Below are 16,469 nucleotides of genomic sequence, written 5' to 3' on the forward strand. Positions count from 1 at the left end.
AGTGCCAGGGATGGGATACCTCCAGTGAGTTGTTGGCCAGGAAGTTCCCTCATGCCCCAAAAACATTATAGGCCATTGCCGAGGCCCTTGGTTTCCCACCAGGAATTGATGGTAAGACCTTATTGCTGAAGACTCCACATACTTGGGCTGCAAGGCCACTGAGAAATCCTGCCGGAACTGAGCTGATAACCTCCTCCATCTACCCCAGCAGACAAAAAGATGGAAGAAGCCATTCTACATGTAGTTTAATGGGAGAAAGAGATACCACCAGTGAAGATATTCAACAGTGGACACTGCAAGCCTTATAATTGGCCAGCCAGGCCAAATGAGCCAATGGGTACAATAGTGGCACGTCTGTCATGGTGGAAACCAACTGCCCTCCAATTAGACTGGAGGACCACTCCATGGGGGGAAACACATCCCCGATACTGAAAACTTAAAACAGGGGTAGTCATGAGAGGTGTAACATCTGCTGATGTCTGGATAAATATACATACTATGCTTATCAAACTGCCCAGTAAGCACTTCTCTTAATATTTATACCCTTATATTAATGCTACTCTCACTTTGGGTAGAGAATTTTCTCTTTTCAGATGGCAGTGACCTTGGGATGACTCAGAAGGTATCATAGTGCTGGAAAGAAGTGACTGGAGTACAGAGTAACAACTCAATCACACCTTCCAAAGATTAGGGTTTAATGCGGAAGAGGTGGCGGAAAGTATGTTAGAGCCAAAGGTAGGGTAGGACTCCTTACAATGTGCTCTCTGCAGACATAAGATGGCCTGGATATCCATGACCTCATAGTGTCTGACACTACCTACACAAGACCATCATAAGAGGAGGAGATATAATGGAGAATGGAATTTCAAGGGGAAAGTGGGGGGGGTATTACCATGGGATATTTTTTATAATCATGGAAACTGTTAGTAAGAATTGTGGAAAAATAATATCAAGTGTGAGCAAATTACTCACATTTTGTTTCAGCCTGAATACCTAGCATTTTTCAACTACTGGGACCTGTTATTAAACCATCTAATTTTATATGGTGCGTTTTGAAAATAAATATGATATAACAAAACTGTGATGGACATATCTTGTGTAGAGAAGAGGAACTGATACAAGAGTCTGACTGGATGTGTATGCAAGGAAGCATGTAGACAAATGTTACATGTGCCACCATAATAACAAAAAAACTTGAACACTAATGTCTACCTTTCTGTTATCAACATATAGAACTTAAAATATTGTCATCAGAAGACACTATTTTTTTCATCATTGATGCAGAAGCATTAAGAGTTACATAGCCTGTGCACAACTGCACAACATAGGGCTGTTGGACTACACAGAGAAGCTGGGAAGCTTGCCTCTGGCCACAGCTCTCAACTGTCCATCAAAGGATCAATTCTTTGCTCTGATCAGCTATGAGACCCAAGTAGAGGAAAGATACAGAGATTGTAAAACTTCCCCAAGCAAGCTAGAAATGACCACATGAGGGATTGCAAAGAAACCTGAAATTAAAAAAAAAAAAATTGCAGGGAAATGGATGGATCTGGAAAGGATTATACTAAATGAGGTAACACAAGCTCAGAAAGCCAAACATCTCATGTTCTCTCTTATATGTGGATCCTAGCTACAAATATAAGACTTGTGTGTGATCTGGAACCAAAAATCAGTAGCAGAGGCCCATACACTAGAAAAAGGCTGTAAGGGAGGGAGGAGAGGGACAGTCTTAAGAGGATGGTATTGTATATACGTAAGAAGAAGAACATATTACAGGGAGGGGAAAGGCCTAAATGAGGTCAGGGGAAGAGATCATATAAAATAAAGATGGGGGTAGGGTAAATCAAAATTCAATATATTCTGAATAAGACATATGAAAATCAATTTTTAAAAATAATGGCACATCCAGAAGCCATAGATTGTTACTTTAAAAATTTCAGTGTCTTGGATGGGATACCTCCCAGTGAGTCATTGGCAAGGGAGGTCTATGTTGCCTCCAAAACATAGGCTATTGACAGGGCCCTTGGTTCCCCATGAGAAAGACATGGTAAGACCCTACTGATGAAGACTTCACATGCCTGAGAGGCAAAGTAACTGAGAAAACAAGTTGGTGCTGAGCAGAAAACCTTCTCCCTGTAGTTCAGCCAACTGAAAGCTGAAAAAAGCTACACTGTATGCAGTTATGGGAGACAGAAGTCATCAGCAATGAAAACAGTGGACACTGGAAATCTTGTTTGGCCAGACAGTCCAAATGTCTGAACAAGTGCAATAGTGGCATGTCTGCTCTGGGGGAAACCAACTGCTCTCTAATTGGACTGAAGGCCCACTCTACAGGAAGGAATACATGGCTGGTACTGAAAACCTAATCAAAAGCCTATGGCAGGAGAGGTCATGAGACTTAGGGGTATAAAGCCTGCTCTTGTCTGGATTAATGCAAATATTACTCTCACCAAATTTCCCTGAAATCACTACACTTAATGTTCATACTCATATATTATATTACTCTCACTTCTGGTTAGAGAAGCTTATCTTTTCAGATGATGATGACCAATGGGATGGCAAAAAAAAGGCAACATAGTTCTGAGAAGAAAGGACAGAGGAGTGTCCAGCACTGAAACATCTCACACCCTCCAAGGCTCAGGGTCCATTGTGTAAGAGGTGGCGGAAAGAATGTAAGAGCCAAAGGAAGGATACCTCTCCTTAAATTAAACTGTCCATACGGAATTTGGCCTCGATATCCAAGAACTTACAATGCCTAGCAATACCCACACAAGACCCTCATAACAGGAGAAAAAGATGATAACATAAAATTTAAAGAGAGACTAATGGACAGAGTGAGGGGATATGATGGAAAGCAGAGCTATAAAAGAGAAAGTGGGGGAGGAGATGGGGTGGAAATACCATGGCTTGTTGTCTGTAAGTATAGAAGTTGTCAATTAAAAAAAAAAATGCATGTACACTTGATTTTTAGGTGAGGAGGAACTACATTTAATAATGCAAAGATTTTCTGTTTATTCAAATTCCATGATAATATAGTGACTTGTTTTAATATTGGAGGAACCTATGTGCTTAGGAGACTAAATTCTTTGTACCCAAGCTATTCAGGTAATGTCAACTACAAAGTCATTTGGTATAGCTTATTCAGTTTCCTTCTTATAAGCAGTTCTTAACTTAATTGAGATTATAACCCCTATAGTGCAATGTCATTAAAATTGGAGGAACCAGGGCTGGAGAGATGGCTTAGCGGTTAAGCGCTTGCCTGTGAAGCCTAAGGACCCCGGTTCGAGGCTCGGTTCCCCAGGTCCCACGTTAGCCAGATGTACAAGGGGGCGCAGGCGTCTGGAGTTCGTTTGCAGAGGCTGGAAGCCCTGGCGTGCCCATTCTCTCTCTCTCCCTCTATCTGTCTTTTTCTCTGTGTCTGTCGCTCTCAAATAAATAAATTAATTAAAAAAAAAATTGGAGGAACCAAAGAATTGTTTGCTCAAACAAAAAATTAATTGACATTAATATACCTTTGAAAAACTATACAGGCAGTAGCAATTTACATATAAAAGTGTGACATCATTACAAAATAAGATGAAATAACAAGTCTGAAATGATTTAAAAGTATGAAATATTGCAAATCATAAGAGTAAATATTCTTACATCAATACCCAAGCCTACCACTTGAATTCATATTGTTAATGTAAATATTGTATGTTGAAGATTTTATTAGCAGTAAAATATGGATAATAATTGTAACTACTTCACCATATTTGAGTATGAAGATTCATGAGAATAAAATCAGTCTCTACATTTATGTGCATGTATATGCACAAAGACACTTTCTAGGCACATAGGAATCTACTGTGAAGTTTAGCTAGAAATTGTGTTGTAGCACTTAGAGTAAAACAATGTAGCAACTCACTATCTAAAATATTATGAACATGGTTAGAAGTAGTTCAATATCTGTGAGCTGTGACCCCTAGTTAATACTATAGAAAGCGGATGATATACATGGGCAGGAAACCCATTAGAAATTCTGTTATAATCCTTAAATAATTGGCTATGCTCCCATATTGAGAAACTTATTACAAATTTTTATTATTCAATAAACTATATGGTTTAACTATTAATGATCATGGTAACAGAATATTAATAAGAAAACTGGAGTACTGTCCTGCTTTGGTTTTTCTTCATGAAAAGTCCAATAAGGGACAATATCAAAATATTTTTGGTGCCGGGTGTGGTGGCACATGCCTTTAATCCCAGAACCACTCAGGAGGCAGAGGTAGGAGAATTGCCATGAGTTCGAGGCCACCTTGAGATAATATAGTGACTTCCAGGTCAGCCTGAGCTAGAGTGAGACCCTACCTTGAAAAGCCAATATATATATATATAGGTACATATGTATGTGTGTGTGTATATATATATATATATATATATGTATATATGTATATACATATATATATATATATACACACACACATACATACACACATATATGTAAGTATTTAGATGTATATGTATGTGTATATGTATACATGTATATGTATACATATATATGTATGTGTATATATATATATATATATATATATATATATATATATATATAAGCATATATATATATACACATACATATATATGATTTCATGACACCATCTTCAAAACAAAGATACAATTCCCAATGTAGGAGTTAGATTATTTGTATCAGCTATTTTCATTGATCACATAGTTTGGCAAGGGTCTCCTTCTTTATGTGTTTCATGGATACCAGGTGTATATCAACTTCCTGTAGGCAAATCAAACATATAGAATATTTAATTTTAATATCAAGTGTTTTAAAACCAGGTATTGTTTGTACTGAATACTAAGTTTTAGATAGCTGGTATCAGTTATAGTATGAACCCAAACACTTTTAACCAGAACTGAAATTTTCCTACTTAATGCTAGGAGTCTGCTCACTGGCCACCTGCACTCTATAATGAAAAAGCTGTTTCTGCTTCCGTAATCAGAAAACTTTAACCAATCACATTGAAGAATGTATGGCCATTGATTTCTGACTGTCTTTATCATGGACAGGAAGTTTCTTTTTGTCTGTAATCAGTCTTTAAAATGAAAGCATGGTTATAAAAACACTTAGTCTCTGGTGCCAATAAATATACTGGAGTGTGTGCTCTTAAATTTGTAGGTTGGTAATTTTGAGATGAAGCTTTGGTGTTTAATAAATATCAAAGGGCTGAGTCTGCCACCGCCGGAACATATGAGTTGTGAGATCTTCAGTTGTTCTTTGACTAATTCCTGAGGTCAGGAAGGAAATGACAGATAAATCTTTCTGCAGGTGTTAAATGGGTGCAGAAGAAAACCTTTACCAGGGATTGTGGAACTTGTGAAAAATAATTTTTGCTTTTAAATTAAAAGAGTAACCTGAATCTCTGAAACTTAGGTGAAGCAACACATATAAATTAATTTTATCACTATCCTCTACTGTATATCTCAAGTTAATATCTTTATGCCCGCCCACAAGCAAATAATAATATTGTTAAATTGTGAAGATTAATAAGAATGTCAAAAAACTCAAAAACATTTGGAATCCAATGGAAATACATAAGTAACACCATTTCTGATCTAGGTATTTATTATGCCTTTATAAAACCTCACAAAGATGTCATGATTAGGGACATGTCACTATGTCAGTTCTGTCTTCCTTGCCTTCCCCTCATACACTGATTGACTTTGTCACTATCTCATTGTTGTGAGCAAAGAGTTGAACAGAATTCACTTAAAGAAGGGGAAAAGTTTATTTCTGCTTACATATTGAATGAACATAATCCCCTATGACAGGGTTGACTTGACAGGCTGGCTCCTCATATATCACCCAGAGGCAGCAGCAAACAAGAACTAGGGTAGAACTATAAAATCTTAAGGTCTGCATTCAATAACCCATTTCTTCCAACAACGTTCTACTTAATATGCTTCCCAAACAGGTCTACTAACTGGAGACCAAATGTTCAAACACAAGATTCTATGTGTGTATGAGGTGTTATATTTAAAGCACAAGACTGACATTATCAAAATGTGATTTTTCACTTTTTCATCTTTATACCCCAAACTGTTCTTGCCTCTTTTTCCTGCCCCTCTACCTCTTCTGCAACTATTCAGCCAATATCCAGTGAATCTATCTCAAGTTAGTATGTGAAGTTCTCTAGCGTGACTGTTTTCATCTGCCTTGTAACTTGCTGTCTGCAATCGTACATCTGACATTAAGCCATAAAGGCTTCTAATTCATTCATCATGTAAAATCAGGTATTATGTGTTCTAATAATGACAACCAATGACATGTAAATGGGTACTAATTAATAGAAATGATATCTACACTTTTATTTTTATTCGCCATTTTTGGTTGTATTTCATGACATTTAACCCAGCTAGCCAAGGGACCTACCAATATGATATTATTTCCAGTTGCTAATTATTTTGTTACTTTTAGACAGTTGTATAGTGTGGCCTTGAGCTTCATCTATAGAGAACACAGTCATTGAGCTTATGTTTCTTCTGCATGACCCTCCTAAGTATCTGGCATTGCATAGCTGTGTCTTTTTAATAGTAGTTATATGACAGCCCTAAAATACAAAAATCCAAAGATTCTCTGAAAATATACAAAAACAAAAAGTTCCTCACTGATTTTATTTAAGAGAAACACATAGACAAGATTTACTGTCTCAAAAGAACTATTCCCAGTGGGCAGGTGAGGTGTTCTTGACTGAGTAGGACAGACCCCTGTTTCTGGGCTCCTCCCACCTCCCTAGTCTGAGGGCCCTGTGCCACTCTGGATCCTGGAGGGCATAGCACAGAGGAAGCAGGCCAGATCCCTGTGTCTTTGCTCTCCCCAGTACCCCTGGCCCTGGTAGGTCCCACTGTACCTTGCTTGGGGGTCTGTTCCCTGTGTGAACTATGGAATTGGGCCTTTTGCTCTGGTTACCTGACTGCCCACTGGGTACCAACATCCCTGTTCACCTGAGTCAGAAGTTGCATGAGCCAAAGGACAAAAATGTACTTCCCTCTCAATAAAATAAAGAATCTTCCTAAAATCGGTAGATAACAATACAAAAATGAAAGTCAGAAAACAGAAATCTCCACTAAGGATGCCTATGGAAGCCTCCAATAAAATCATAGGGAAAGCAACATAAATTCATCCCAAAAATGAGATCAGGTAAACCAATGAGAATCTGATCCAAAAAAAAAAAAAAGAAAAAAAAAAAAAAAAAACCCTGCTGAACTGGAAGCAAACCATCAAAGAACCAACAAAAGTATCAATGAAATTGAACAGAATCATCTCCTAGAGCATTCAGCTTTTGCAGTAGGCTTAACTTTATTAAAGAAAATGTTAGAACCTTCAAAAGAAATATGAATAAATTGATGGTAAGTCAAGAAATGGAAGATCTCAATAACAAATGATTAAGCTGAATGAAGACATAATCAAATGCAAGAATGAAATCCAGGAAACATCAAGAAAATCAGAATTCAAGTTGAAATTGTACCTCAAAACAGAGATGGATACAATGCAAAATAACACAACAGAAAACAAAAGTCAAATGGAAATTATAAAAACCTCTCTAGAACCACTCACCAACAGTTACTCATGTGGAAGACAGAACCTCTGACCTGGAAGACAAGACAGAAAAAACATTGATCGAGAGGCCAGAAACTTCACTATGTTGAAAAAAATTCAACTGAACAGAATATGAGGGAACAGTGATACACCCTAAAATGTCCAAACATCCAGATCATAGGTATATCAGAAGGAGAGGAAATTCAGACCAGAGGTATAGAGACCATGTTCAACAAAATTATTGAAGAAAATTTTCTGAATCTCTCAAAACAGAGGCCCATCCAGATACAAGAAGTGCACATAACACCAAAGAGGGAGAACCAAAGAAGAAATAAAGAAAACAAAAGGGTAATTTTAAAAGCATCAAGACAGAAACAATTCACAACATATAAAGGCAATCCCATCAGAATTATATCAGATTTCTCAATAAAAAGCCAAAAAGGGCTAGAATGGAACTGTTCAAAGTCTGAAAATCTATGGCTTGCAACCCAAGCTACTCTACTCAGCAAATGTATCCCTCATAATAGATGGTGAAAGAAAAACTTTCCATGAAAAAGTCAACTCTATAATTATATGAACACACACACACACACACAAAAAAAAATACCTACAGAGAATACTGGAGGGAATACTCCACATAGAACTGTCAACCAGTCTCAAGAGCCAATAAGAAGTTCACAATAACCAAACTAAATTTGGCTCAAAACAATACATAACACAAGAAAGCACCAAACTACATAATACCCCTCATCAAGGCAGGGATTAATTCAATCTCACTGTAATAACCTTAAGTATTAATGGTCTTAAACCACCCATTAAAAAAAAAAGACACAGGTTTTCAGGATGAATCAAAAAATGGGAGCCAAACTGGGTGTGGTGGTGCATGCCGTTAATCCAAGCACTCAGAAGACAGAGGTAGGGATCACTGTGAGTTCAAGGCCATCCTGAGACTACATAGTGAATTTCAGGTCAGCCTGAGCAAGAATGAGACCCTAACTTGAAAGAAAAAAGAAAAAGAAAAATCTGGACCCTTCTATCTACTGTCTTCAAGAAACCCACCTCACCACTAATGAAAGACACCTCCTCAGGGTGAAAGGTTGGAAAATGATACTCCAAGCAAATTGAAAGAAAACCAAGCTGGTGTTTCTATAATAATATCTGATAAAATAGACTTCAAACCAAAAGTACTTATAAAGGACAAAGAAGGCCACTTCTTACTCATCAAGGAAATGATCCAACACATCACAATCATAAATACATATGTGAAGGTCTGGCCAAGATGGCGACTGACTAGCTGTGCCACAGATCTGCAGATCCCCAGGAAAGAAAGGCAAGATATTAAGGGTTCGCTGGGTCTTTTAGGGAAGAGCAATCTCCAATAGATTGCCAGTGGGAGGGCACAGAGGGGAAAAAACAGGGAATTGCTGATTCCCTCTTGGGCAGGTAGCCCAACCTTCCCTCCAAGCAGTCACTGTTCCCACTCCCAGCTTCAGGAAACTCCCGAACTTATGGTAGGAAAGGAGTCCCAGGCCAACATAGTTCCACTTCCCACACTGCCCAGTGGCGATCCCTGCCCACAAGTGACCTTGGCCAGGCTAAGCCTGCTGGCCCATTGAAGCTCAGGCTCCTTTGATCAATTTGCACACCAAAGGGGGGAGGGGCACTGCACTGAGCTGCACACCTATCGATCCCTACGTGTGGAACTTTAGCCTGCTCCACCCACTCACTTACTGATCTGGCCACTGCACATTCACAGGTGAGAGCAGGCCCATTGCAAATGCTACAGGAGCTCAGACTGAGTCTGTCACATGGGCCAGCTTAGTTGCCATCCCCTCCCTGTCTGCCACTGCCATCTGCCATTGTCCTGTTGTGGGGAGTGCAGACTGCTTCTGGGTCCCAGTGTTTCCCACCAGAGTTTGGGCTGCTTCAGTGCTTGGTGCCTCAGTGTCCTTCCTAGTATGAGCGCAGGCAGATTTGGTGCCCAGTAGCTTTGGCAAATGAGAGCCAAAGCCCAGGATGCATGGCAACTGCCTCAGGCTGCTTCAGATTCCCATTGCACTTAGCCCAGGCTAACCCACCCACCTAGGTGCACATACACTGCCACTGCAATGGGCAGACCACAGTGCAAAAGAAATAACATAAAAAAATTAAGCACAAGAAAATCCAGTTAGATCACCCAGTCCTACAATGAACATTTTTAATCAAAACATAAAAGAGTCATTAGGATCAGAACACCAAAATGAAGCTATGAGCAATGCAACCCTGACCAAGCTACTGGTAGAACTTGCAGAAAAGCAAAGCAACAAAGGACTGATAATTGTGTGGATGCTGCCATCACTAGATTAGATCTAATAGATAAGAAAATGGAAGGAGTTCAAAGACAGTTAAGAGATATGAGGGAGAGTGAAAAAAAAGAGGGCCTCAAAAGTCAGCTGGTGATGCTAAGTGAAGACATAAAGAAATGCAAGGATGAATTCCAAGAATAATCACGAAAATCAGAAAGTGTTGTGAAAAGGGAGCTTGACAGACAGATGGAAATTGTACATAGAAAAGTAGTAGAAAATGCAAACATAATTGAACAAGTCCAAAACACTCTAGAAGCTCTCAAGAATAGAGTCAGCATGTGGAGGATAGAAACTCTGATCTGGAAGACAAGATGGAAGAAACAGTTCAAGAGTTCAAAAATTTCAGTAAGTTCAAAAGTTCCTGTGAACAGAGTATTTCAGGAAATTCTCCACAGAGAAGACAGAAATAATTAACCTCAAATGCCTATAAGAAGCAGATCACAATAATCAAACTCAGAGTAGGCACAAAAAACTTCAAAGTCCATGAAAACACCAACCCACAGATGCCATCACAATATGGCAGGGATCAAATCAAATCTCACAGTCATTACCCTAAATATTAATGGCCTTAATTCACCCATCAAGAGACACAAGCTAACAGGATGGATCAAAAAATTAGACCCCTCAATCTGTTGTCTTTAAGAAACCCACCTCACCACTAAAGACAGACACCTCCTCAGTGTGAAAGGGTGGAAAATAATATTCCAAGCAAATGTGAGTAAGAAACAAGCAGGCATAGCTATATTAATATCAGATAAAATAGACTTCAAACCAAAAATAATCAAAAAAGACAAAGAAGGCCACTTTCTACTTATCAAGGGAACAATCCCTCCAGAGGATAACACAATCATAAATCTGTATGCACCAAATACAGGGGCATCACAGTTCATAAACCAAAATCTCCTTGACAATAAAATAGAAATAAGCACCAACACCATCATAATTGAGGACTTCAATACACCATTATCATTAATAGAGAGCTGAACAAAACCATAGATCACTTAAACCTAATGGACATCAACAGAAGTTTTCATTCCAAATCCACACAGACTACACATTCTTCTCAGAAGCCCATGGAACATTCTCTAAAATAGATCATATACTGGGTCACAAAGCCTGCCTCCAGATATTTAGGAAGACTGGCATGATTCCTGCATGATATCAGATCAAAATGCTATATTGCTAGAAATTAACAACATAAGACACACCAAGAATCCCAATGGCAACTGGAAACTGAACAGCACACTTTTAAACAATAAAATAAAAAATAAAATTGAAAAATTTCTAGAATTGAATGACAATGAGAACACATCATACTAAAACTTATGGGACACAATGAAGGTGTTCCTCAGGGGAAAATGCCTAGCACTCAATGCTTTCATAAAAAAGACAGAGAGATCCCAAATCAATAACCTAACCATCCACCTAAAGGCACTGAAAAAAAAAAAATCTAACCCAAAGACCTCAAGAAGGAAAGAAATAATTAAAATCAGAACAGAAATTAATGAATTGGAAACTAAGGAAACAATTAAGACAGTTGACAAAACAAAGAGCTGGTTCTTTCAAAAGATAAACAAGATTGAGAAACCCTTGGACAATTTGATTAAGAAAAAAAAAAAAAGAGAGAGAGAGAGAGAGATGCTCCAAATTAACAAAATTCAAAATAAAAAAAAAGAGAGATCACAACAGACATAACTGAAATTGGGAGAATCATCAGAACTTATTTCAAAAACCTCTACTCATAGATTTAATGCAATTCAATTAATATCGCTACAGTGTTCTTCACAGAGATAGAAAAAATGATCTTAAATTTCATATGGAAAGGCAGAAGGCCTCGCATATCCAAACATATACTCAGCAAAAGCAATACCTCTGGTGGCATCGCCATACCTGATCTAAAGCTATATTACAAAGCCATAGTAATAAAAACAGCATGGTACTGGCATAAAAATAGGAGTATAGACCAATGGAATAGACTTGAGGACCCAGGCTTTGGGACAAGCAACTATACCTACTTGATATTCAGCAAAGGCCTGAACAATATAGGCTGGAAAAAAAGACAGCATCTTCTACAATTGGTGCTGGCCAAAGTGGATAACCACATGCAGGAAACTGAAACTTGATCCACACATTTCCCCATACACTACATTCAAATCCAAATGGATCAAAGACCTCAATATAAGACCAGAAACTTGAATACTACTGGAAGAAAATTTAGGAAATACTTTCCATGTTATAAGAATGGAAAAAGACTTCCTGAACAAAACCCCAGTAGCTCACGATCTTAAACAGTGACTCAACAAATGGGATCACATGATGCTGAAGAGTTTCTTTACAGACAAGCATATAATAAGCAAAGCCATTACATTACCCACAAAATGGGAGAAAATATTTGCAGGTTATTCAACTGATAGAGGCCTAATCTCTAGAAACTACAAAGAATGTAAAAATCTAAATAGTAAGAAGTCAAACACTCCACTCACAAAATGGGGCAAAGAGCTGAATAGGCAGTTCACAGGGGAAGAAACACTAATGGCAAACACACACTTAAGAAAATGTTCATCATCCCTAATCATCAGAGAAATGCAAATTAAAGCAACTATGAGATTCCACCTTACCCCAATAAGGATAGCAAACATCAAAAAATCAAACGAAAATAAATGCTGGCAAGGATGTGGAGAAATAGGAACACTCATCCACTGTTGGTGGGAATGCAGGATTGTACAACCACTTTGGAAAGCAATATGGAGACTCCTGCAAAAGCTGGCTACAGAGATACCAACAGAACCACTAATTCCCTTACTGGGCATCTACCCCAAAACCTGCAAACCACAGGGCAAAGAGATTTTCTCAACCATGTTTGTAGCAGCTCAATTCGTAATAGCTAAGAGATGGAATCCATATGTCCATCACTAGAAGGATGGATAACTAAGATGTGGTATATCTACACAGTGGAATTCCATATAGCAGTAAGAAAAAAATGACACAATGATATTTGAGGAAAAGAGGTTGAACCTGGAACAGATCATTCCCAGTGAACTTACCCAATTACAGAAAGAAAAAAAAAAATCGCCACATAGTCTCACTCATCTATAGCACATAACCTGAATCTACCCAAGATACCTTATATACCCAGCAAGCATCTCATGTACTAGACAATCAGATGGGAGGGAAGGGTAAGAGAGGTTGTGAGAAACACAAATGTAGACCCAAATAGCAATGGTACCATAAAATCCTACATCCTAAAAGGCAGACCAAATGGCTGAACCTTCACCAGGCCCTTAGAGGGAACACCTGAGCCACAAGACAATGGAGAGTGTATGATGAAGATGGACCTCAAACTTCTACAGCTTCTCTCCCTCTCTCTCTCCTTCTCTCTCGTTTTCTCACTCTTCTCTCTAACTCTTATATATTAGTTATCTTTTTCTTCCTTTGCTTAGTGGGTACTGACCTGTAACTCCCAGTATAAGCATGTGGCTATCATCCACAATGAGCTTTTGATCAGAGAGACCTACAAGGTTTCCTAAAATGAAGACAGATTTCTGTGAGAGTTCTTGTTGACCCACCAAAGGTTCGTGGAAAGACCCTACTGCTGAAGACACCATATGTTGTTGACACATAAAATGGAATGGCATGGCTGGAAGCTGGAAGAGAGTCAATCTCCAGACAGTCAGCACGTTTAGTGCAAGAAGATGCTACATGGTTGACTGGGGGAAAATGACCATGTCTGTCCAAGCAACTCATGGTCTAACCTACTTAGCAGCATATAACCTGCTGTGATGCCCACACAAGTGCAATAGTGGTACACAGCCATGGTGGGAAACCAACTGCTCTCGATTTGGCTAACTGATCCCCTCAGTAGTAAGGGACTCATAGCTGGAGCTGGGAAACAAGTCAGAACCATATCCAAACATAAGCCTGCTCTCCATTATCAAGCTACAATCAATCGTAGGCTACAAGAGGGTCTATACCAATTAAATTCTCTATAAAAAAGTAAAGTTTGTTTCATTTGTCTGGTGCTAACTTAATCTCTGTTGGAGAATGTGCTTTTTTTTAGATAGATGTAGATCCTAAGGAGACAGCCACCCCATCATACCTCAAAAGGGCTGTGGCTGAAACTAAGAACAATTGGCGAAACAAGCAAAGGTGCTGTTTTCTTGGTGAACCATGTACCACCAGCACAAGGGTAAAGGAGAAAATCAGAGAAAAATCAGCTCCTACTATATCAGAGATTGAGAAACCCAGAGTCCCCCAACACCTCATCAATAAAGCACACCAAAAATGAACCCAACATGGCTCAGAGAAATTTTCCAGAAGAGGGGATTGAAAGAATGTCAGAGCCACATCTTGGATCATGATATGCAGAGACATTTATGCTACCCATAACTGTGGGCTAACTCCAGAATGCATGACCCACATACCTCAACAAGGAGGGGCCAAGAGGAGGGGGTAGCTTACAGATGAGCTTAATATGGGTACCATACTGAATATATTCACTGAGTACAAAGCTAATTAATAAAGAAATTAAAAAAAAATATGTGCCAAACACAGTTGCACTGGAGATTATAATACAAAATCTATTGAAAAATAAAATAGAAATAAACACCAGCATCATCAGTCTAAACCAGAGATCCAGACACTCCTAATGGCCCATCACTGAAGCAGACTTAAAATGCTCCTAGCATGGCTAAAGGAATTTTGTGGAAGAGGGGGTAGAAAGATTGTTATAGCCACAAGTTGGGACATTTTGCACTCAGACATTGCCTTTTCCCCCTACCCCATAATGCATGACCCACAATCCCCATGGGGTTGACCTGCATCCCCAACAAGGAAGGCCTCTTCAGAAAAGGGGCAGGGAGGAGAGAAAGGATGATACCAACATGTGTTGTTTACATACTAAATATGCCCATATCTAATACAAACGTAAATAAAAGAAGTGTTCCCCAAAAGACCATACCTTCAAAATATCAACAGAGGGCTGGGGAGATGGCTTAGCAGTTAAGGCACTTGCCTGCAAAGCCTAAGGGTTCATGTTCAACTCTCTAGGTCCCATGTAAGCCAGACGCAGAAGGTGACACAAGCACTCAAAATCACCCATGTGCACAAGATGGAATATGCGTATGGAGTTTGACTGCAGTGGCTGGTGCCCCTGGCACGCCAATTCTCTCCTCTTTCTCACTCCCATTCTCACTCTCACTATTTTGCATTAAAAAAAAAAAGTCAGTCTTTTGGGCTTGCCTCAAAAAAATAATATAGGAATATTATTTTTGCCTGCTTATTTAGGTCTATTCATTTTGATTATGACATCTTCCATTCTTTAAGTCTCAGTACTAATTTATGTAAACTATTTCTAGAGTGTCAGTTCCAGTAATCACAGTAATTTTTAAAGAGATGTTTAAAATCCTTCCTTTGTCTCCAACACTGTTTGCCAGCTTCAGGATATAGTTGCAGGGATTTTACCATAATGAGTATTTTCCAAGGAAGGTATCCTGAAATGTTCTACTCTTATGTCTTTATCCTATGACTTTTAATCTCTTTTTATGAACAAAATCTTTTCTACTAGCACTCCATAGAAACAGTTGTGTAAGTATTTATAAAAATAGGTAGAAAATACCCAAATTGCATTTATATCTTAACTTTGAAAGAGTACAAGTATCCAGATACTGTAGTTAATCTAATCTTTACAAAGCCTGTTTGCTTTATTAATATATGTTTAAATATTATCATGCTTGGTGATTCTGATGGTTAACAGTGTTGAAACATTTTGTATGATAATTTCATTCACTAAACTTCAGATGCCAGATCAATGCATGTCTTTAGCACATAGTGGCAAATAGCATGTTCGTCAGAGGGTTAATTTTCACAAAGTTTACCTGTGTGTAAGCCTCCGGTGACTAATGCACATTGCAGTCTGAGAATCTTGAGTGACGCATATTTTATGACGACCACATTTCATCTTTAAGCATGGGTCTCTAGCTGGATCTAATGCTAGAGAGAGAAGGGGAAGAGATTAAAATAACTCTGGATATTATCTCATCAAATATAATATGATCATGGAATTTTATGCATTTAACTGTGAATACCCTCCACGTTTTTCCTGAGAAATAAGTCCACTTCTACCCACAGAACTCATGGGGTGGGTGACAGTCAAGTTCAGTCTCATCCATTCTATGGAGCAGTTAACACATAACACTATGGTTGAAAAGGGTATAACAGAAACATAAAAATGAAATCAAAAGCTCTGATTTAATACTTCTATCAAAGCAATACAGGTTTTGAGGTATTTGGCATGTCACTGCAATATTTTACACGGGTGGAAAGTACAACCCAAATTAGGTTTTCCTTAGTTAAATCCTGATCAGTAACGAAAAAGAATAGCACCCCACCCCAAAATACTGATGAATCTTTGAATGCCAACTAAAAGTCTAACTATCACTAGAAGACTGGCAAAGCATATTGTGGTAAGAACTGAGAAGCATTTGCAGTTTTAGATTGCTTTTGTATAATATTTGAGCCATTTTATTTCTTTGATT

At 38.4% G+C, this 16,469-nt stretch overlaps 1 protein-coding gene across 3 annotated transcripts in view; it reads right to left on the reverse strand.

Moving 5' to 3' along the window:
• The window catches only part of Spock3 (SPARC (osteonectin), cwcv and kazal like domains proteoglycan 3), a 413,063-nt gene that overhangs the window by 218,289 nt on the left and 178,305 nt on the right, over positions 1 to 16,469 (reverse strand). For all 3 annotated transcript variants that reach the window (XM_004657152.2, XM_045142135.1, XM_045142136.1), the window contains one exon: positions 15,810 to 15,924. In XM_004657152.2, the coding sequence (XP_004657209.2) occupies positions 15,810 to 15,924 (115 nt within the window). The remainder of the gene's footprint in view (positions 1 to 15,809; positions 15,925 to 16,469) is intronic.

This window comes from Jaculus jaculus, chromosome 1 (assembly GCF_020740685.1).
Source record: "Jaculus jaculus isolate mJacJac1 chromosome 1, mJacJac1.mat.Y.cur, whole genome shotgun sequence".
Lineage (NCBI taxonomy): Eukaryota > Metazoa > Chordata > Mammalia > Rodentia > Dipodidae > Jaculus > Jaculus jaculus.